Raw genomic sequence first — 22470 nt, 5'->3', positions numbered from 1 at the left:
AGGCTCCATATATTCCTAACATTGGAGTCTGTTGAACAATTGCAATTAAAGAGTTTAGGCAGATGGAATTAATTTTAGTTCGAAAGTGTAGTACGGGATAAATGATAGAAAGGGATAAGTAAGACACTTCCTAGGTCACCCTCACTATTTTTTTTCATTCTATGCGGATATTTTTATTTCCGAATAACAGACCTCTAATGTTTTTTAACCAGGCTTTGTAGCTCGTATAGTTGTCATACAATGAAAATCACAATATAAAAATGGAGAAAGGCTCTTTGGTCGCCTAGAGTTGAGATTATATTCCCATGGAAGTAAACGTCTGATTAAGGTGGCTCCCAGAGTTTGGTCCTTACTCAGAACACACATATTTGGGTCTTATTTCCAAGTTAAGTGTGTTTATGGTTGCAGCCTCTGAATGTAACACCTCATAGACAGTGATTCCCAGATAGCTTTTCAGGATAGTTTCTCCTAAATTCTAAAATGTCATATTGTTCTCATTAAAGTATATTCCCAAATTACAATGCAATCCTATCCATGTCTATTGTGAAGTAAGACTCAACGAGTTCAACAGGACTTACGTCCTAGGAAGTGTATAATGGTTACAGCCGTAGTGTACATAGAGTCACACTCAAGAGTTTTAAATTTATATATTAAGGCTTAAGATTAAATCCTTGAATCTACCCACTGGATGCATCAAAGGAAAGAAACTCTAGCACCACCCTTTATGTTACAGGGTTGTTTTTTGTTTTTACATAGTCTGTCCTAATCACTAAACTGGTTCCTACATATTTTACACCCAAAGAAATGGCTAATCCTGTCTGTCTGTCTGTCTAAAATCTTTCCACATACACACATGTGTACACATAGAGAGACATACACTTTTTTTTTCTTTTAAAAGCCATTAGAATTTGGATAAATACTGTGGTGGAGGTGATGGTTTTAGAGAGTTCGGCGGGGGGGGGGGATTTTTCTTTAAAAAAAACCCAAAAAACTTTACATGGGATAAATGATCGCGGAATCACCAAATGATTTAGAAGAAGCACGAGACTCTATATACTCAAGCGTAGCCTTTTTAGATTAACCTAATCAAAAGTGTCCTCTGTGTATTTTTCTGTGGCCTCTACATTTATGCCCTCCAGATCCAAGCCTTAGGCACGTACATGCATTATTATTAAGATGCATTATTTTTCACACAGGCACAGACACGCACCCACACGTATCTGATGATGTTTATATGTACGTCTCTGTGTGTGCGTGTCTGTGTGAAAAATAATGCATCTAGGATAGGCAAACAATACCCCGTGTGCGTATCTTCTGGCATTGCCATTTAAATTGTTCTGTCATGGCAAAGTCGCCCGTTTCCAGCAAGGACAGGCGAAAAAAAAAATTAAGCAAATATGATTTCCATCCCTCCCCCCCCCCTTAATTATACTCTGAGATCTGAACCGTTCAAAAAGTGGTGGAACTCCCCCCCCCCTAGAAAGAATATTCCCATGCCCTTCTCAACACCCCCCCCCTTTCCTCATCGACACCCGCAAGGGAGAGGTCTTGTTCATTTACAGCAGCGGTAAACTGTGATTCTGATGTAAACAAGACGCTGCCTCGCCTTCTCGCCTCGCTGTACATAAAAGGCTAGAGTACAGCTCTCCCTGAGCCCAAACGAGGTCGCTGTTGCTTATTCCACCTCATTGGAATGCCATGCCGGCGCCCGGACCCACTCCAATAATGATCGTAACCGAGGCCTTGTGAGCCATCGAGAAATCGGGGGGTTTTCACCGATTTTTATCGTCTCTCCCGCCTCCCCGCGCGCCTTCAGGTAGGCGCCGGTTGGTGCCATAGATTCTTAATCTCCTACGCAGTTTGGGAAGAGAGGTTTTAGATATGGGGGGAATAACCGCGAAGCAGAGAGATTCTGAATGCCACCGCTGTAAGTAAAGGGAGAGGGAGGGGTGTGCTTGTGTGTGTGTGCGTGTGCGTGCCCGCGCGCCTTCATAAGACAATATAGCTCAATAAAATATAATGAGAGAGAAGCAGTCCCCAGGAAGCTGGGCTAGAAATCGCTACCACGTTCTCTCATTTTTACAGAGGAGTACATGGAAGAGTGAATGAAATGGGCAGTGCAATATTCCCTGTTCCATTAGAAAGCAAAACAAAAAACAAAAACTCATTCACACACACACACACACACACACACTCCAGGAACAGCAGCAGCAGCAACAATAACAAAATACCCGAAAATCCAGATTAGACAAGAAATGGAGGAGATTCCTATAATGTAAAATGTACCTGACCTTGAAGGAAATCTGTATGAAAAATCAGAAGTCAACGGATCTTGGCTAACCTTGAAGGTCTCTTCCATTAGTTTCTTAAGAATTAGTTTCTCCACCTTGTCTGTAATATTTATTTAAGGCAGCATGGAAGGACGGGACATTTTCGGCGCAGGTAAGGGAATAATGGCATTGAAACTTGACGCCTACAGGAGACAGTTTGTAAGCCGCCTCTTCCCCCCCCCCCCCATTTCTTCCGTGTTTAAAGGCAGTATTATTATGTTTTTGCTCGCGCGCTTATTAATACACCCGGTTGATGATTACAAACTGAAGTAATTAAGGCAGTTTCGTGCTGTAGAGAGAGAGAGAGCTCCAGCCCCAACAACATGAAACTACCTAAATCACCGACCAGTTCTCAGCCTCCTAATTAAGAGGACTCCCCATAGCCGCTTTCCTTAAGCAAATGGGTTGCGCTAGAAAAAAATAAAAATAAAATACAAATAAAAACGAGCAACGTGACTTCATCACTCCCTTTGCCCCCCTTCGCCTCCTCGTCTCCCGCTGCAGTCGTCAGTTCCGTCTACATACTCTCCACGGTGTTTGTTTTTAATGGTGCTGGGTTTTTTTAATAGTTTCAGAAGAAACGTTTTTGTGTAGACACGTCTTGAAAAATTCTTCATATAACTTAAAGGAAAAAAGGGGGGGTTGGGAAGAGACACAGGCTGTGAGCGATAAGGTCCCTCATAAACAGCCAAAGGCTATCAGGATGCCCGGGTTCAAAGTCTGTTTCTTCCCTGGGGGGAAAAATAGTTATATCCCATTCAGGCCCCCCACCTACCCCACATCTCTCTCTCTCTCTCTCTCTCCCCCTCCCTCCTCATTTGCCTTTGTCTGGATTTTTGAGTTGATAAACAAGCAGTGATACAGAACCTAACATCCGCACACAGCCAGGTAGGAGAGGGACAAACATGGCGGAAAAGCTGCTAGATTAGGAGAGAACTAGTCTTAAGATCCGAATTCCCACTTGCTCACCTTTTCACTTTGCTTTTGAGCCATCTAGGTTTTCCTTTCGCGTTGAAAATAGCTCGGGATAGTTTATACTGATCCTCGTGAATTTAAAAGAAAAGAAGATTAAATAAAATAAAACTAATCCTCAACACTGAAAGAAATAGTCCGTGGCTTCCTCTGTCTGCGGCTACTTACTCAACTGAAACCACTCGTCCAAGACAGCAACAATCCAGATATACTAGCAAGTCATAAAACGGAACAAAAGCGGACAAACCTTACAGCACCATTGCTATATGGCCCAGACAAATTACGACTGTCTAGGTAATATTTAAATAGATTCCTAAAGTAATTGCAGGGGGCGCGGGCGAACTACTCCCTGTTGTAAAAGTTCTTGGAGATCTAAAAGTATGACCCTGAGAATAAACAGTCACAAAACCAAGGATTTTTTAAAAAGGGGGGGGGGTCATTCCACGTCTTTTATTCTTCTAAGAGAACATAAACAGTGTCTCCATCTTGTTGAGTTTTGTTTTAGCTCCACGCACAGCAGCATTACAATATTAATTTATTCATCTTTAAGGAAAGAACAAGATAGAACTAGGACTAACATTTAGAATAATGATATCAAATGCTTTGCTTCAAACTGTATTGGCATTTTAATAATAATATTAATAAACATTTATACATATCTGTATTCATAGATTATTATTTCTTCTCTTTGTACTACACGCTTGACCTTTGCAATGCATGTAACTTCACAGTATCAAAGAACTAGGGGGCATTGTCTCCCCATTGTCTCACACAGTCAGAAAATCCTTCTGGTGGTCCATAGCCACAGAATAACACACTTCCCCGTGGATAGAGTGGGCAAAGTTATTTTTCCCCACCCAAAGCAGGGAGATTTCTCTTTCTTTTCTCTTTCTTCCTTTGGATGTGCTTGTCAAGCGTAACTAGCGATATCGCATCCAAATCAAGAACAACAACAACAAAAAAACTACCTTAAGTATTGCCTACAGCCAAAAAGTGTAATAATTTAGCCAGTAAGGAACGCAAAACCTTTCCTGCCTTTCAAGGGAGGAGGAGGACAGAGGTCTCTCGGTTTTTTTCTTCATGGAAACCTTTAAAGCTGTAATATTAAACATTTAGGGGAAACAAACGAACAAACCAATACACGCAAAGTCTTGGCTCCTTACACCAGATAACCTTACACCATATAACCTGATTTTCTTCGCACACCATTTTCTTAGCATGGCTGTACAAGAAAAAACAAAAATAAACATGATCCCTATTAAATACAGTGTGGCCAAATTTAAATGATTGGAAAATAACACTTAACCCAGTGTGCCTACACCACCTATCATGGGGGCGGGGGCGGGGGCGGGGAGAGAGAAGAGATGCAATTTGCTTTCAGCTTCGTTTGGCTTCTGAAAGGGTGGTGGTGGTGGTGGCGAGACTAGGCATCTAGGGTTCTAGAAATACTATTTTTCAGCTTCAGACTTTCCAGAAACGAGTGTGAAAATAAGGGCAGTACAAGAATATGGTATAGGGTGTGTATCCTTATGGCTTTATCCCAACAAAATCATTTACCAAGAGCTGACAATGTAATCGGAAGGTTCAAACCCAGGCAGGTGCGAGTAGCGAAACGCCTGGAGGGGGTGGGGCTGGCTGTTTAGACCATAACGATGCGTCTTTTAGGTTCATCAGGAGAAACTGAAGTTGGCTGTGAGCTCTCGAATCCGATTCTCTCTGTTCATTTTCTTCAGTTTCATCCTGCGGTTCTGAAACCAGATTTTAACCTGTCTGTCTGTTAGGTGGACCGTGCGGCTGATCTCTAGGCGACGCTCACGAGTCAGGTACATATTGAACAGAAACTCTTTCTCCAGCTCGAGGGTTTGGTGCTTGGTATATGGGCATCGTTTCTTTCTGCCACTTTTTGCGGTGAGCCAGTTGGCTGCATTCTCTCCTTTGGAGTTGCCTAGTTTTAAGAGAATAAGACAGGGACATTACCAGGTAACACCAGGAAAAGACAAAGATGTACTTACTGCTGTGTTTAAATCTGAGAAGATTTTCTATGAGCATCAAGGCTTTCCTTTTAGGTTGGGTGTGTGTGTTTCTCCCTTAAAATCTAGCCTCTAAAAAGTGCCGAGAGAGCATTATTAACACTCTCCTGCTTCCCACGGACTTGGTTTCTTCTCGTTCATCCGACAACGCTGGTCGCTTTTGCAATTGACATGGACGAAAACGAATACGAGTGAGTGCCTTTGGCAGTGGCAGCCCACTGGACTTTTGGTTCTGTTGTAAGTTAATAATCTCTTCTCAAAGCGCGTGTTTCAAGGGAAAACACCCAATGATTTGAAAACGTAACAAAGACAAATGAGTTGCTATGTTTAAAACTGCTGTGCTTTTTCTCCTTCTGAGAATTTTTCTGCCCAAATCTGTTAGCCAATTAAGGCTGCAATCTAATAAATGTTTTAGACCCGTTTAATTCAGTGGGACATGGATAGGATCACACTAAAAGTTTCCATTTCCTACATATTCATTTCATTTAAACAGTTTGACAGTTTAGTGGTGGGATGGTTAGCACACACCCACTCATTTAAAAAACTTACTTATACATTTATTTTTATATAGTTATATTGTATAGTTTGAGATATAAAAAAAATAGTGCTTTGTCTGTATGTGCACACACAGGTATGCATACACACACACACATACACATCACATATTTCACTACAATCTATTTCAGAATTCTTGGTGAGAAACCAGTATCTAAAAAGCCCTACTCTGGGGAGGTTCCCGTTTTAAAGGGCATAATGCACAAGAAAGGTCTCCTGTAGAAGCCCCATCGAAATGAATGGGCATAGAAAAGGAACCCTGTAGGGCTCTTGCACCACTCCCATTCCTTTCAATGGCCTTCAGTCTATTCATCATAGAAGCTTCCTTAAGCCTTGAAGAACAGTCTCAGTGCAATCTCCAGTCTCATTTGATAGTACTTCAGGGAAGGAGAATTTCATCCATCTGCTTTTTTTTTTTTTAAGGCATCCAGGATCGTAAACTAGAACTTAGCCTGTTAATGAGTTTATTTATTGGCGCTGGCCTCTTGCTTACTTTGGACGCTTTACAAACATCTATGTTATCTCTTCAGGCACTTCTGCATCACTTTGGGCATGGAAGGAAAACTGTTTTGTTAAAAACAAAACAAAACACTTTTCCTTTTTTTGATTGCTCTGTGCCAGTGCTTATAAAGACGAAGGGGTGGGCATCAATATTATATATATATATATATATATGTGTGTGTGTGTGTGTGTGTGTACACACACACACACACACACACACAATATATCTATATCTATATATATCGATGTATACATATAATTGACGTATACACACACACTCCCCGACTCCCAGTGTGTGTGAGTGTCTGTGTAATTGTATAAACACACACACACACACACACACTGCATCCCAGCGCCCAAATAGGAAAGGCAGTTCAGTGGGTCAACCTAAGCCGCCCCCTCTTTGCGGGCTGGTCGAATGCTCGTTTTGGCTGAAGAGGGGGCTTAGTGCTGAGCGATTCCCCTTTCTGTTTGGGGGGATAATACTTTCCCCCCTCTTTTGTCTCTTTCTTTTGCTTACCTAGGGTTTCTTTCTCAGAGGACGGCTTGCTGCTCTCTGAAGGAGCCGGGGAGAGTTCTTCTGCGGCTGAAGAGGAAGCGTGACCTTCTTCCTCCCCCCGTTGGGAAACACAAGCCAAAGTGCTGGGTGGGGGAGAATCTTCGCTTTCTTTGCTCCCCAGATCTGTCGGTGGGACTGCCGGAGGCAAAGCTGGAGGGGTCTCAAAGCGCACTTGAGGGTGCGGGGCGAACTGGGAAGCAGCAACCATGTGCCCCGGGTGGTGGGGGTGATGATGGTGGTTGCTGGTGCTGTAGCTGCTGCCTCCGTTGCTGCTCTTGGGGGTGCCATAAGCCTGAGACAAGCGGAAGTAGCCTGGGACGGGCACCCCGGCGGTCACGTTGTTCATGGAGCAGACCTCTGAGCTTAGCCTTGGGAAAGTCGACACGTCGGTGACCGCCGCCTCTTTGGGGCCCTTATCAGAGTCATACAGGCAATAGGAGCTCTCCTCTTTGATACTTGGCGCAAAGGAGCAGGAGGTCGCCTGCGGGCTCTCGGGCTCTTCCAGGCGGCAAGTCCTGGGGGCATCTAGCCAGACTTCCATCCCTGACATGTACGTGTGAGAAGCGGACACCATGCTCGGGGAAGGGCCGTCATTGCGTTTGCTCAGGACGGGGAAAAGTCCGTAGCTTTGCAACCCATAGGACAGATCGGACGTCTGTGGCAGGTAGACACTGTTGTTGGGATAGTAGCTGCCGGTGCCGCCGCCGCCGCCGCCTCCTGAAACTCCACCGCCGCTTCCTCCTCCTCCTCCACCACCACCACCACCACCACCACCACCTCCTCCTCCTCCTCCTCCTCCTTCCCCTCTGCCTGAGACTGAGCTGATCAACGAGTCCACCAAAAAAGAGTTTGCAGCAGGGCTCTCGGAGCATGCCATGATTGCCGAGGAATAATTGGGCGAAGAGAGCAGATAGCCCTTTCTGGCTGACATTTCTTGTGCAAAACATGCTGAATATGATTAGAGATACCCCCGCGCCACGGCAAGTGCGTGCAGCCAATGGAAACCCAGCCCTCACTAGCAACCCCTCCCAGTTTGGTTTCGTAGGCACTGAGGCGCTCTCCGGTCCATTTCTGAATTTTTTTTAATATATATCTATATATGTATTTATGAAATATATCTATATTCCATGTGTAATCGATGTTTTACACATTGCTGCATTTGCCTGTCTAGAAGGAGGTGAGGAGGGGGAGAAATACATGTCGATGGTTGCACAACCAAGGGGATGGGGGGGGGGAGGAAACAATAGAAAACAATTTGCAGAATTTTTAATGTGACCCATAATTTAGCAGGCTTCTATTAGCATATGTGTTAATATAAAACTGGAAAGGAGCAAGATGGGTTTTAAGTGTTTAGATCATAAAGTGATCTGTGAGTGAACCTTTCAACGTCCCTGTTCCTCCCCCTCCCGCGCGCCCCAACATTCCTCCCAACGCTTTACCATCTCACTGCAGAAGCCGTGGCTCTGATGAAATTAATAACGCCACCGAGTCCCAGTATTTATGGCGAGGCTATGGGACATGTATTTGCTTACCTACTTTAGTGTTACGATGCTGAGAATGGTGATTATGTATCATGGGCCACTGGAAGTTCTAAACCAAATCTGACCTTCTCACTACCACTGAAGGTTTACGGACGTCATAAAGTCACCCAATGACTCCTCAAGATGTCAACTACTGTAATGAAGAAAATTCTCATGCCTGAGACTCACTTTGTACACAAGTCCCATGCATGTTTTGTTCGTTTAATTCAGAAATAAGAGTCACTGTGCTCATTGGGGGCTTGTGTGCATAAGACTGCATCCTTAAAAGTGGCTCTCCACTTAAAAATAGTAAGAATTAAAAGTGCTCAAGACCCTCATAGTGAAAAAATCTGGTCTAGTGCTGCAGAAGGAACAGTAACAATATGACCTTATCTCTAATTTCTAAGCAAGCAAGTATTCGAAACACTAAGCACTACACAGAAATATTTGATTACAAAAAATATAGCTGCTCAGCCCAACTATGGATTCAAGAGATGTACAACCTGAACATTATTTCTAAATAGCTTCATTTGGATGATTCTCTTTCCGCTGTTATATATGCAGTCTCTTCCCATTCATAAAAGGCTAACGGGAGCTGCTAGACACTGCTGTACAGTCAATATGTAATTGTGGCGGAGCTAGCAGATACCTAGCAGACAGAAACCGGCAGACAGGGAAGACAGATTTTATAATGGAGAAGAGCCCTGTTTCTCTCTCGCATACTTGGCTGATGTTGTTTGGAAATCATTCAGACTGGATCTGGAGCAATAACAGACCTCACTGTCCATGGCGTCTTCTGGAATTGTTCATTGTTATTATTTTTTAACATAAAACGGCAACGAATTCGTGTTTAGCATCTCCCGTTCCAAACCGCCCCAGCTGGTAGGACTTAAATGATCGCCTGTCTCTGTTCCCAAGCGAGTAAGAATATTCTTTTGAACAATTCAATATTGTGCCGTAAATCTTCTGCTCTGTTCCGTTTTGGCACCCACGTCCCCGTCCATAAAGCTCTCAAAAGCGCGAAGGAACGCCAAAGAAATCGGGGAGGCGAGGCACCGGCTTCGCTTCTGCCCAAGCCTGGCGCGTGTGGAGGGTGGCTTTGCAGACCCAGCCACTTACCCTTGGCTTTCATACAATGTGGCTACCTGGAGAATATCGCAAGAATAATGCATGTGGCCTGCCTTTCCCACCACCACCAGCAAAATTATTGATCTGTCAAGCCTCAGGTGGATTAATATTGCCCTCGTTGTGCCTAGAATGTGGAAATTCCCTTCCTCCTCTTGACATCCGCCCCTTTCAGGGTTCCTTTTAAGCGTACTGAAGACAGTGGTGGCACCAGTGGGAATTCCTCCCCCCTACCCGCTGCCCCAGGCAAGATAAAATGGAGGGGCCCTCCCGAAGTTCCTTGGTTGTCGGATGGGAAGCTTAGTGGAGGTTGTTGCAACTCTAGAGGACCCATAAAATCTTTATGGAAGACAAGGCATCCCCACCGCTACCACAATCATCCCCACTTACTCCCTCCTCTCCCACCGATTACCAGCAAGAATTGTACCCCTAATTTTAACTGGTGGCTTCCAGAAAAATAGAACCATGAAAACCTACTAGGAGCGATTTGGCAGCCTATAGAAATACTTCTCCCTCCCCCCCCCCACTCTTTCACCCATCCTATAGTAATATTGTTTGTATTTTCCAAGCTCGACTTACCTTACAGTGTTTTAATGTGTGTTGAACAAGCCTTTATCAGATTCCTTCGAGGGCCATATCACTTCTTCTAAAATTAATACCATAGAAGGAATCGTTTTATTAGCTAGTATATAGAAAACCTATTATCAATGGGCTTAGCGTTATAAATACAGTTCTAAATTTAATTAAATGGGAACCCCGCCCACACAAGCCAATTTCACCTTCCTCGACTCCAGTCAGATATATCAACATTTCCCCACCGGGGGAGTCCCCCTCTTTGTGCCTTGTTTTACTTTTCATTTGCCAAATCAAGCAGGAATGAGATGCCAGCTTTAAAATCTTACGGAAATCCTTTCCTGGTTTCTAAATAACGACTACAATAACAACATTCTAGCTTGGTGCAGGGAGGGGAATTGTTAGATTGAAGACGGGTAGGGTGCGCGCGGGGGGGGGGGAGATAATAAAAGTCTGTAAAATCCTTCACAGTCGAAATAAAATAATTGCGAATTTATAGATCCCGCTGGAAAGGCCCTTTGATAATCATGTTTTTAAAAATTGCCGGGGAAAAGAGAGAGCCAGAACCGATGGATGAGTCCATCAAAATTCAAGAGCCAGGCTACATAAGAATGTGCACCTCTTCCAAGTACAGGCAGCAAAGGATGGATGGTTCCACTGTGTCCTATTTGTCAGCTTTTCAGGGGTGTCCTGCCGGCCACGTGGGGAGATCTGTCGGACCTTTGGTCCGATCCAGCAAGGCTACCTACTGTTCTGTTCTTAAGATTCAGGTCAAACTCGAGGAAAAAGCAGCAGGTCAGGACCAGAGACGACGGAGAGCTAGAAAACAGGTTTTAAACCCCCTCTCTTCCCTTGGAGGCGTTTGCAACTCAATATATATACTTCTGCCGTCTGGGGATTGCTTTTATGAGTACCATTGGTTCCTTTAACCCAAAGTATAGGGCAACAAGCAACCAGCAACTCACATTCAGAGCCCTTTTATTGTTGCATTTATAGGAGCTGAGCGCCTGGCTTTGATGGTCAAGGCACTCGGGGTCCGATCCAAAGCTCGGCGAGGTCAATGGTAAGAAGGTTCGCATTGACTTAAAAGCTGGGGCGGGGGTGAGGGCTTTGGATCGGGTGAGGAGCTCGTGAATCCAACTCGCCGACTTCTTTAATCGCTAACAAGGCCAAGGCAAGCAAACAGCAAAGCGCACCGTCAAAGCCAGCGAAGTAAAACTAATAATGCGCACTTGATTCTTAACTATAAAATATAATGGTCAATTCTGGAGCAACTAAACAACTTTGCGTGTAGCAGCCACATTTTAAACACTTAACAATGTGTCTCGGACATTAACCAGAGCTTTATAGCATTTCTTGAGACTATTATGCAGGGCACACGATGAGAAATAACCGCTTTTTCATTCTGCCCCTGCCAACAAACTCGTCTGGGAGATGGGAGAGGAAAGGGGGAGGGGCGTTAAGCAACAGAAAAACAACCAGTCAGCTCCACAACCATGTTGTGCCGAAGTATTTGGATCGGCGACCTAACAGCGTCCTATTGAAGTCACCTTAACTGGGCTGTGGAATGGACCGAGGAGCTCAGAAGCTATCCAAGACCTGGTTGAGTGAAGATTCTCTATATACTGCAGACTCTATGTACTACCGCCATTAAAATAAAAACTTTATTGCTCCAAGAAAAATATAATGGCTTTATTAATAGAGTCGTTAAACTGTTTTATGAGTTTGGACTAAAAATTAAAAACTAGAAGGGATAAATAAGCCACAATAACTCAACCCCAAGGTAGGTCGAAGTAGGAAGTCTCTTTCTTTCTTTCTTTCTTTCTTTCTTTCTTTCTTTCTTTTAACTTCCCCTGGCTGAAAAGTGATTTATCGATTTATTTTCAGGAGGAACCAAAAGGTACAGTCTTGTTAATCAAGGGATGCTATTTGGTATGGTAATTAAACTGGGCTTTATATTTTTGACATGGGCAAATTGAGGTTTACAGGAAGACTAAAGACAAAGGAGGGGGAAAAACAAGGAAGAAAAAGTATAAAAGCCCTCATGGGAGTCTGCAGTCTGCCTGCCTCTAAATACCCTACATATATGGGTGCAGCCTCAATTTGGTAAACCTTAAGCAAAATTAATACCATCAGTGTGTTCTTATTTAATGTTAAAAGTGTCAGTTGTCAAGAATGTGACTGTGGGCCAGTTTTCCCTCTGGGTAAATTCCCAAACAGGCCTCTTTCCATTCGGCTTTTTTTTTTTTTTTACTGCATCTGTGCATGCCAAGAAAGGTGACAAATGTCTACCAAATTAATTTTTATCTTCACTTCGAAATTCTTTCATGCTTAAAGGGGAGAGTAAAAAAAGAAAAGAAAGAGTGAGTGACATTCGGGTTTGGAAGATTTATTCCCTTCAAAATTTGGACTATGTTTGCATCTTAAACCCAGTTCCTCTGGCAGCTTTGACGTCTGGTCTGGCTGAGATCCTGCTCACAGTTTCTGGTGACTAGTCTGTTCCTCACTGAAATGGAAGAGATTTATGTGCAGGTAACCGAGTGCAGGATTGCAGCCTGGCCCTCCCTATGTTCAACACTTTGATCTGGAAGGGATTCCCACTGATTTCAACAGGACCTACTACCATGTTAGAGTGCTCAGGGCCACAACCTTGTATGTGTGTACCTTTACAGGGAGTTAAATTCAGCGGAAGTCAAGGGCATCTTCTCCAAAGTCAACGTGTTTTGGAATGGCAGCACAAGCCTTGTGAAATCTCTGTAGGGCTCACATTCAAACCAAGGCCTTCCCAAATTCTAAGCATAAGAAGATTGCTGGAGGCTACAATCCTGTGCATACTTACACAAGAATACATTGGGTGGGACTTCTGAGTAAGCTTCCATAGACTCAGGCAATTAGACACTTATCTAGCATTTCCCTTGGTACTAGTAGTTTCTATTTGGTACTTGCTGCAGTATGAGCCCTTCAACGTCTACACAGTAATGAAATTTGCAGGGTATATGGATCTGTATATTATACCAACAGGGTAATCTTCAAAGAGATCTGGTGTATGCAACAAAAAGCTGCAGGCAAAGTGATAGGCCTGCTATGTGCCTATTTTTCTTTAAATGATATTTTAAGATGCTGTTTCAAATCAGGAGGGAACAATTGTTTGCAAAGAAAGATCTGTCTGCATTTCCAAGTGCATTTCTTTATAAGAACGTTCTATTGCCCTGGAGGATTAAGTGACTATTCCATTGCACCAGTCGCTGGACAAAATGCAATACTAGATATTACCAGAAAAGGGTGGAGAGAAAACTCCCCTTTATACATCCTTATGCATTGGGTGCACAATGTGTAAACAAAACAGCATAGTAGACAATGGATGGATCCAGACTTAATCTTGTTTAGAGCACAACCCAGGAGAATCCATGGGACAAATTAGTCATGACTAACTTAAGTCCCACTGGTTTCAGTGGGTCCACTCTGTTGTTGTTGTTCAGTCGTTAAGTCGTGTCCGACTCTTCGTGACCCCATGGACCATAGCATGCCAGGCCTTCCTGTCCTTGGGGTCCACTCTAAGCATGACTAAATCCGGATGCAATCCACTACACACCTAATTTTAAAATTATTTCCCCTAACACACTATTTCAGCTCATGAGAAATCTGTGGGGGTCTGTGGGGGGAAATTATTGTAAGATAAACACTCTTTGTATAACACACACACACACACACACACACACACAGCTTTCTGACCAAGGTCTACAACAAACTTCATTTTATAACCAGATGGCACTTTAACTTTGTGGAAACTTTTTTTGAGATATATTTGAATATAGAAATAAATAAATAAATAAATTAACAAACAAACAAACAAAGAAAACGGGGGGAACTACCCCCAAATCATATATACTTTCAAATGTGCTGATTTTTTCTTTCTTTCTTGGCAAGCCAAATCCTTGTTAAAGTTTTGTTGTATAAAATGAAATGGAGGGCCCCTCATTTGGGAGCCTTTTTCTTAAATCCTCTCAAATGTCCCAGAGCAAAGGGCTGGATGCATCTGATCTCAGAAGCTAAGCAGGGTCAGCCCTGGTTAGTACTTGGATGGGAGACTGCCTGGGTATCGGGCTTCCTACAATGATCAAGGGGTTGGACTTGATAGTCTTGTAGGCCCCTTCCAACCCTATGATTCTATGATTCTTTGAAATGGGGATTTCTTCCTAAGAAAAGAGTGCAGCTGTCCCATACTTCTTTTTTTAGAAGCATAAGATAATTGGTTAACTGATCAAGAAATTGATCAAAGAAACCACAGAAGTTTTCAGCAGAACATTTCCATCCCATATAGATATGAATCGGTTGTCTTAGTTTCCAGGGAAAATACTGGCGGCAAGTTTCAGTAATCTTTCTCCCGCCCTCACCTCCCAGACTCCCATAATAACCCAGTAAAGCTTCAACACCTGACTTCAGAAATCACATTTCAATAGGTGTGATCACGATCAGAGACTTTCTAATTCAACACATACCTTAGGCTAAAGTATCCAAGCCAAACAAGTTAGTACAACAGACAGTCTTTTCAAAGACGGTCCAGCCTTAGGGGAAAAACACTATGCAGTATCTGTTCTCTCCGCCTGTTTATTCAGAGGGGCCATATCACAAGGTCAGCATGTTGTCTGCCTTAAGAAATCAAGTCTGTTCCTTCTAATGAATCTCTCCTAAGTGGTCCTTTGGCCATGAAGTGGCTTTCTATGTTTGGCACCCCATCCCAGGTTCATTAGGTGGAATTAAGTTCAAGAATTCAAGGACCCCTTCTTCCCGTCTGGAAGATGTCTCCCATCATACAATGGGCTCTCAAGCCAGAGAAGGCTAGTTTTTCCTAAATCCCATCCAAACAAATAGGAAGTGCAGCATGATCCTAAAATGATTCAATGGGTGCGTTCAATGAGACTTACCCTTTAGCAAGTATGCTTATCCCCACAGATTTTAGTGAATGACTCCTATTAATGTGCATGAGATTTAGGCCCTGATGATGATTAGGACCAGGGACTCATTGCCAAGGTCTTAATTTTCCTTTGACTTGCTTTCACCCTCTGAATATCTCTATACACACTGTAGATCAATAGACAGAGATCAACAGAGGTGTTTTAAATTCAGCCTCTGCCCAAGAGTTGACTCAACTTGAAATGGGGTGGAGGAGTGGGGCATTCAGCAAAAGTTTAAAAATATATATCTACATTTAGTTCTACCGATTTCCAACTTTCTACTTAAGGGGTGGGGGTGGGAAGTGGAGACAGTGACATTGGCCTCAGAAGAAAAAGGGTTTAACAAATATTGCTGTTTATCAACTGTCCAGCGGATGAGCTCAGCTGAACCAAAATGAATAAACTACAGCTCAAATCCAATAAGGCCATCAAAAATATCTGCCATTTTCAGCCCACACCGCTATAGATCTAGTTGATGGAAGACACCTAGTATTCTCCACATAAATGTCAAGATTCATAACATTGCCAGGGATGTAGTTTTTATAAGAAATCCACTGCCTTGGCTTAGCTTATTTTTACCATCACATGGCCTGCTTGCTTGCCAAACTTCTACCTGAAACCTCTTCTCCAGTTTTTGTTTTTAAATAGTTCGTCTCCAAACTGAGAAAGCTTAAAACAATTATTTCAGTTCCTAACGTTTTAATCATGGGCTTCCTGAAAAGACACCACACCCTTAGGGTTTCGCTTCCCTTGCCACTGCCCCTCCCCTGCCAAAAAGGACAAACACCCACCCCCAGCTTCACTGAGACCAAGTAATCTAAAGGTCACTCTAGCTGTACCTTGATAACGGCTCTTTCCTCTTTGATTTCCAAACTTAAGCTCAAAGGAAATACTCACCCTTTGGCGTGTTCTAAAGCAGAAGTCAACCCTCTAGATCACTTCTGACACAACCCTTTACTTCTCCTTGAAGGAGTGAGCAACCGGCTTCGCCTTACCATTGCAAATCTGACCGTGGAAAGTGAAATAATATAATGTGCAGATCCTAGAACGTAAAGGGAACAAAGGCCAAGATCTCTCCCCTGCCCCGCATTTTCTCCCACTGCGGCTTTGACATTGATCTGAAGCGCGCCATCTTGTGGCAATCGAGTTTCTAAGCAGGACAAGATCTGCCAGCCAGATTCAAAATAATGCCCTGTTTAACGGATACTAGTCCAGACAATTGCCCCGCCACACATCTCTCCTCTGCAGCGAAGAGACGGCTGAAACCTCCGCCTCGTTTATAGCCGCGCTCTCCCGGTATGCAAATAGGCAAGCCGTGTGCACTTTTTATGACGGCATTGTCCCAAGAACACACGCGGGATGTGCTTTTTACTGGGCCAGGAAATCACCAGCAGCACCCCCTCCACAAACGAGAGAAACTCCATGACTCAACCTAGTCATGAATAACCAGTTACTTTTTAACTAGCAAAGGAAGTTGCTGGAGGAACATTTATTGCCAGCATTTATCTACCCCTCTGCTTGTCTGTCTGACCGCCTCTCCATCTATCTTTTCTATCTCTCCCTTTTAAGAGTTGCATTCCTTTGTAGCATGTTAGCAAAATAAACAAGCAAGCAAGCTCCTCTCTCTCTCTCTCTCTCTCTCTCTCTCTCCCGCCGCCTCATCTTTGTACATTTCCTTTGACCAGACGTTGTCTGGCTAGGTGGGGGTTGTGAGCAAAAGTCCAGAGCCAGCTAGCCCTTCACCTCAAGGTTATGGGTGATGTCCAAAGCAATACAGAAGTTCAAAGCCAATAAACAATAGGAAAAAACAGTATGAACTTTCGTTCCTGATTAAGAATAAGGGGGGGGGGAATCAACCAAGTGCCACATCCTCACAAAAGTCTTTGGTGGATATTTAAGCCCATGCCCCAGAGATTGAGAGCAGTGCCATACAATCAATTTTGACCAGGCTCACATGTGGAATGTCCTTCAGAGAAAACTATTCCCCTAGGAGTTAGTCATAGGTGCAAACATATTCTAGTCAATATGCTTCACTGTGGCTACAAATGCCATTTTGATGATCAAATTCTGCCACAAACATTCCTTACACTTAAAACACTATGCTCAGACATACGGTGCCTGGAATAAACAGGAACACAAGAATCCAGAAAACACATGGGCTCCTCTAATATGTTTTACATCTGTGAACAAAAGCATAAAGTCTGTAACCAGACTTTACTTAAAGGACTGATTTTTCTTTGCAATCCAATCAAACTTGGCCTCATACTAGTTGCAGTCTGTCTGTACATCCATAAATACCAGACATGTTGCACCGGTTTATCATGACAGGGTAGAAGCAATAGGTGAATGGGATTTCCACCAAAGCATCTCATTCAGAAGTCATGGTTCAAATCCTCAGCCCAGATCAAATAATATCCATGAATGTAACATAGGGATAAAAATAGAAATTTCCCACATGTTTATTTTCAGTGTGCACTGTTCCACTGTACACATGCATCGAAAGATGTTCGCATATTAAAAGAAAACTGTATATACACATATGACGATACATATTTTCAAACAGTGATGGAATATAAAGGTATTGCATTTTGTGAACTGTGTAAAGAAATTGCATCCACTTTGGGAGCTGGTGGTCTTAAAAACATTCATATCTTGCACATGTTAATAATAATAATAAAAAGACAAACCTGATACTTTCCAAAGAAAACAACCAATTTAAAAAAGTATAGCAACAAAAACGTTATTTAAAAATGTACAAGTCTTGTAAAACACCATTCTTGTATGAAATATACATTCAGATATTCTCAACAGCAAGTGACCTTTACAATAAAACACATATCCTTTGTAAACTGATATAGAATTTTAAATAGTTCTTTCTTTTTTAAAATTGTGTTTCTCTCTCTCGCTTGCTCACTTTGGTTCCTGCAGGGAAATATATTTATTTATATATATTTAAAATAACTCCAAGGAACTCTCCATTATTTGTTTCTGCCAGCTGAGCGGCTAAGTAGGACTTACAACACTAAAAGTGGACAACAAATTATGAAAACAAATTCACCATATTTACATTGTTTGCCTTCTGCTTGGCCTTCTAAGGAAACATTAGTGATTTTAATGATCTGATCTCAGTGCACTGCACACATCCAAGGTCCAATTAATTGTTGTGTGGTATTTGCCAAACTGTCCTTCTCCACAGGTATTTCCTGAAGAAAGTTTGTGAGACAGAAGCCAGAAGCTTCACTTTACTGGTTGGGGGGGGGGGGTTACTATTAGATTAGTCTCTCTTTCTTCCTCTTCTCTCCCCCATAGCTTTAAAGCAGTTTTGTTTTGTTGTTGTTTTTAAGCATTTAAATATGGGCATCATGATTTGTCTCCTAAAGGATGGCCACTTTTCAACAGTTGTTATTCATTAAAACTAGAGTTAATTCACATGGATGTGTTTGCCTCTTCAGTGATTGTTTCTTTACCCTATATGGCAAATTAATACCTGAACTCTATTCAAAAGGAGATAGTCATCTCTTTCACATCATATCTCCCTAATACAAGACGTTTAGAATCCATATTACATCTTTCCTAATATTTATGATTGATTTTGCAAGGAAATGTTTTTTAAAGAAGTTTTAATTTAAAAATTTAACTGGAAAGGAAGGTAACCCCCTCTCGAAGAAGATTTGTCATTTGGGAGGACAGGATGATGGGTCAGCAGTTGTGCATTTAGAGGTGGGGGGATTTCTGAAGGTTTCCTTTGCAGTAGTCCTCAAGTGTGTATGCAGCCATGGTGTAGCCTTTCAAGAAATGTTCCACAGTAAAACCAAGGTAAGATAGTTAAAAATCAACATGAAGCCAATAATTCACTCCCCCGCTCTTCACGTGGGCGAAACCCCTATTGGAAGGAGTTGCACTGTCTATAGGTAAGAGGTATAAAATTGCCCTCAGAGCAAAAGGCATGCGGATGGCCTGTTTGGAAAGGTGGGTCCAAGGTATAAACTGATTCCAGTTGATCTGTAAATATTTTAAGAAGTAGTTTAAAAAGAAAAACAAAAGGAAGGGGGGACCCCCCAATTTGTTTGCATTGGGCTTGGGGGAAGAGAAATCTTAGTTTTTCAGCATCCTCAGTCACTTTACACACCTCCTTCTTATAAGTAACCCTGTGGCTTGACCTTGTCAAGGGCGACATCTGAATTTAATCTCATCTTGAAAAATGCTAGGATTTTTTTGTTTTTTTGTTTTTAAAGTAGTGGATTAGCTGAATAATATTGCAATCGGTCCCTGTTAATTTTTTTCTCTTTCATTCTTCTGTTTTGAAACCATATTTTTACTTGACGGTCGGTCAAGTTGAGCATTCGGGAGAGCTGGAGGCGTTTCTCTTTGTTTATATAGACACTGAAGAAGAATTCCCTCTCTAATTCTCTAATCTGATATTTGGTGTATGGGCATCTCTTTTTACGGGTACGTTGTCCACCTGTGGAATGAAAAATAAAGGCAGAAGCCATTAAGTCTGAAATCAGATATGGCTGGGGGAGGATTGAGGTTAATATTTAATGAAGGGGCAATTCGTATGATGCTTTAAAAAAAAAAAGGCTTGTCTTATTATTACATAGTTACAGAAGTGTGAGGTTCTTTCCTACTCAGCAGCCGTATATATTAATTTAACCTTTTCTAAAGGGAATAGCTTGCATGAGCTGTGCCAAACCAAAACATCCTCACTTTGAAGCATCAGTTCAAACAATAGACCTACAGCACTATGTTTGGAAGTCAGTCCCACGGAGCCTAATGGGGCTTACTCCCTAGGAAGTGTGCTTAGGATCAGAACTTTAGATGTCTAGTGAATGGTGCAATGGACATTGTCTAGATGTACCCTGCACAGCATTTTCTGAATTCAGTCTCCTGCCAGCAAAGGGCTTGTGTGTCAGGCTTGGAAGGGCAATGGCAAATGCTTTGTTTGATAGGTTCAACAGAGCTCTGCAGCCCAGCCTTAACAAAACCCATTTAAATCTTACAGTGGAACCCTCTGCGTGCCTACTGAGAAAGAAACTCCACTCAGTTCAATTGGACTTCCTTCTAAGTAAATGTGTATAAGACTGCAGGCAAAATCGCTTTGTTCACCTGCCCCCCACCAAAGACATTAGGAAGTAGGGAAACCACTTTCCTGTACATTGACTGTGTTTTTAATCTTAAACTTGGTGTTGCTTTTGTATGCCATTTCTCTTCTCAACACCCACCCCAGTGCCAAAGATTCATTGCTTATTGTTAATAGAATCTGCTATTTTGTTTACAAGCTAACCCACCCACCCCTTCTATATTCCCTCAGTCTGCTCTCTTTCTCTCTCAGCCATACTTAATGTTCTTAAGAAGAGCAGGTTTCTTCTAACCAGAATTCTTTATAACCCCCCTTAAGTTTAAACTTTTTTTACATTACCAGTTTTTTGTTTGTTTGTTTGTTTGTTTAAAAAAAGTCGCCTTTTCCTGTTACAGCACATTATAAGGTTTTTTTCCTAGGCTTTAGAAGGGGTGGTGGGGAAAGAGAAAAAGCCACATTAAAAAAAAATCAGGCTGTGACAGATTGAATAACAATGGTAAGTAACAAACTGTTGGACAGAAGGCAACACGTAATTGCCACAGTGTCTTAGGAAAATTGCTTCCTTTAGACAAAAAGGCCAGCTTTAGGTTAATTTGTTGCTTTTAATATATTGCTACAGTGCAGGCAGCTACTTTATCTGTTAAACACTATTCTCGTGCAATCGTTAAAAACTGGGATGGCTTTGAATCGAAGCCTCTAACTAGACTTCTGGGGCAACACATGGCTTTTATAAAAAAATAAAAAAAAGTCACAGGATTACATGGATATCAAAGGACTCTGAAATCCCCTTTTGGGCAAATTTACAGGCACAAAACGTGCGTTATTATATTTTCGAGTGTTTGACCACAGAGCCTTTCCCCCTCCCTTCTCTCCCTTTATTCTTTTTTTGGGGGGGTTATGATTTAAGCGGGGGGGACTTTTTGGTGTTCTTTTTTTTAAAAAAGTCATCCATTGGCCGGTGGGTATTTCACGGCCAATTTCAGTCCTCGCCACGTGATCTCGCCTTTTATAACAAAGTTTTGTTGGGGGAAATCTAAAGGCCCTTCATAAACCTTATATGCTTATAAAACAGCATATAAAAATTTAACAGCGGCGGTGCGCTAAGATTTCCAAGTCCCGTTCATAAAAGCGCTAGGGCGCTGCCTTTATACGTACTGGAGCTGCTGGATTTCTCCTCATTGTTGCCGGAAGACGAAGCGGGGCTGCTGCTGCTGTCGGTCCTTCTGCGCCTTTCCTTCTCCTCTGCCGCCGCCGCCGCCGCCGCCGCCGCGCCGGCAGCCCCCGCCGCCGCCTCCCTGCCGCAACTCGCGTCCGAACTTGAAGTTGCGGCGGCGGCGGCAGCAGCGGCCGGGGCCGGAGCCGCTCCTCCGGGCGGCATTTTCTCGCCGTTCTTGTCTCCCGCATAGTCCGCGTGGTTCTCGGCCGTGCCGTAAGCCGTCTCGAAAAACTGGTCGAAAGCCTGCGGCAGCACCCCGTTCCTGCCCACAGTGCTGTAGAAATTGGTCGAGGCGGCGGCGGCGGCGGTGGCGGCGGGGTGGTGATACACGTTGGCCGTGTTTTTCCCGAACATCTCGCCCATGCTGGCGGCGGCGGCGGCGGCGTTGGTGCCAGGCAGGCAGTCCCTGTGCATGATCTCCTCTGCCGAGTAGCAGTGGGGGAGATTGTTCCTGGGGTGCCATTTACTGGCCGGATCAATGGCATACTCCCGGAAGGTGACTTCTCGCACAGGTTGGACCTGGGGTAGGTTGGAAGAGTACGAGTATGTCATGGGGCGAGAAGACGGGGTCTGGGGCAGGAAGGAAGGGAGGCTGGAGAAATCAGGACCCGAAACGTAGTAAGTACAACTTGGCAAATACATATTAGAGGAGCAAGGCACACGCTCATCAAAATCCATCATTAGGCTACCTCGGGCTCTCCGCATTAGCCGAGCTTAACATGATTCTCTAATGCAGCTGCCTCTTTGAAGCAGATCCGTGAAGTAAGAAATTTGGAGACGTAAAGCTGACGTGGAAATCTATCCCCATCCTTAGCAGGGAGGCGCTGGTCACGTGACCAAATGTTGAAATTGACAAGCTGCGGGTATGGGCCCGGTCTCTCGCGCTCCCTCCCCACCCCTTCCTCTTTCTCCTTCCCCTCCTTTGTAGCCATCTCGAGGGAAGCAACAGATCGTCACTTTGGTCTTCTGGCAAAAACCCACGAAATCTAAAATGTAACTCACGCCTTGTGGACGGTCGGGAGGACAAAAAAGGCGCGTGGGCTGTGGCCTTTCT

General features: G+C 43.3%; 2 protein-coding genes across 3 annotated transcripts; both read right to left on the bottom strand.

Annotated features, from left to right (window-relative positions):
• Positions 1–4972: 4972 nt before the first annotated feature.
• HOXA10 (homeobox A10) lies at positions 4973–7928 on the bottom strand. Its single transcript, XM_084858499.1, has 2 exons — positions 6909–7928; positions 4973–5247 (listed from the first exon to the last, which is right to left on the bottom strand). Exons 1-2 carry the CDS (start codon positions 7876–7878, stop codon positions 4973–4975), a joined length of 1245 nt encoding a protein of 414 aa, XP_084714625.1. The 5' UTR covers positions 7879–7928.
• An 11421-nt stretch (positions 7929–19349) lies between these two features.
• On the bottom strand, positions 19350–22097 carry HOXA11 (homeobox A11). 2 transcript variants are annotated; one of them, XM_084860447.1, is made up of 3 exons: positions 21477–22097; positions 21356–21440; positions 19350–19582 (listed from the first exon to the last, which is right to left on the bottom strand). In XM_084860447.1, exons 1-3 carry the CDS (start codon positions 22095–22097, stop codon positions 19350–19352), a joined length of 939 nt encoding a protein of 312 aa, XP_084716573.1. The 2 variants fall into 2 exon arrangements, with proteins under 2 accessions (XP_084716573.1, XP_084716572.1); XM_084860446.1 differs by having other exon boundaries at positions 21356–22097.
• Between the last annotated feature and the right edge of the window lie 373 nt (positions 22098–22470).

This window comes from Heloderma suspectum, chromosome 5 (genome assembly GCF_057233095.1).
Source record: "Heloderma suspectum isolate Gila_16-S chromosome 5, 16-S_ref, whole genome shotgun sequence".
Classification (NCBI taxonomy): domain Eukaryota; kingdom Metazoa; phylum Chordata; class Lepidosauria; order Squamata; family Helodermatidae; genus Heloderma; species Heloderma suspectum.
The sequence above is the reverse complement of the archived record's forward strand: the minus strand, read 5'-3'. Positions and strand labels throughout refer to the sequence as shown.

Bases quoted from the DNA above. Each gene is read 5' to 3' on its own strand.
- HOXA10 (XM_084858499.1), bottom strand. From the start codon at position 7,878: ATGTCAGCCAGAAAGGGCTATCTGCTCTCTTCGCCCAATTATTCCTCG. The intron at 5,248-6,908 runs GTAAGCAAAAGA...TCTTAAAACTAG, and splicing joins CTCTGAGAAAGAAACCCTAG to GCAACTCCAAAGGAGAGAAT.
- HOXA11 (XM_084860446.1), bottom strand. From the start codon at position 22,097: ATGATGGATTTTGATGAGCGTGTGCCTTGCTCCTCTAATATGTATTTG. The intron at 19,583-21,355 runs GTACGTATAAAG...TTCATTCCACAG, and splicing joins GGAGAAATCCAGCAGCTCCA to GTGGACAACGTACCCGTAAA.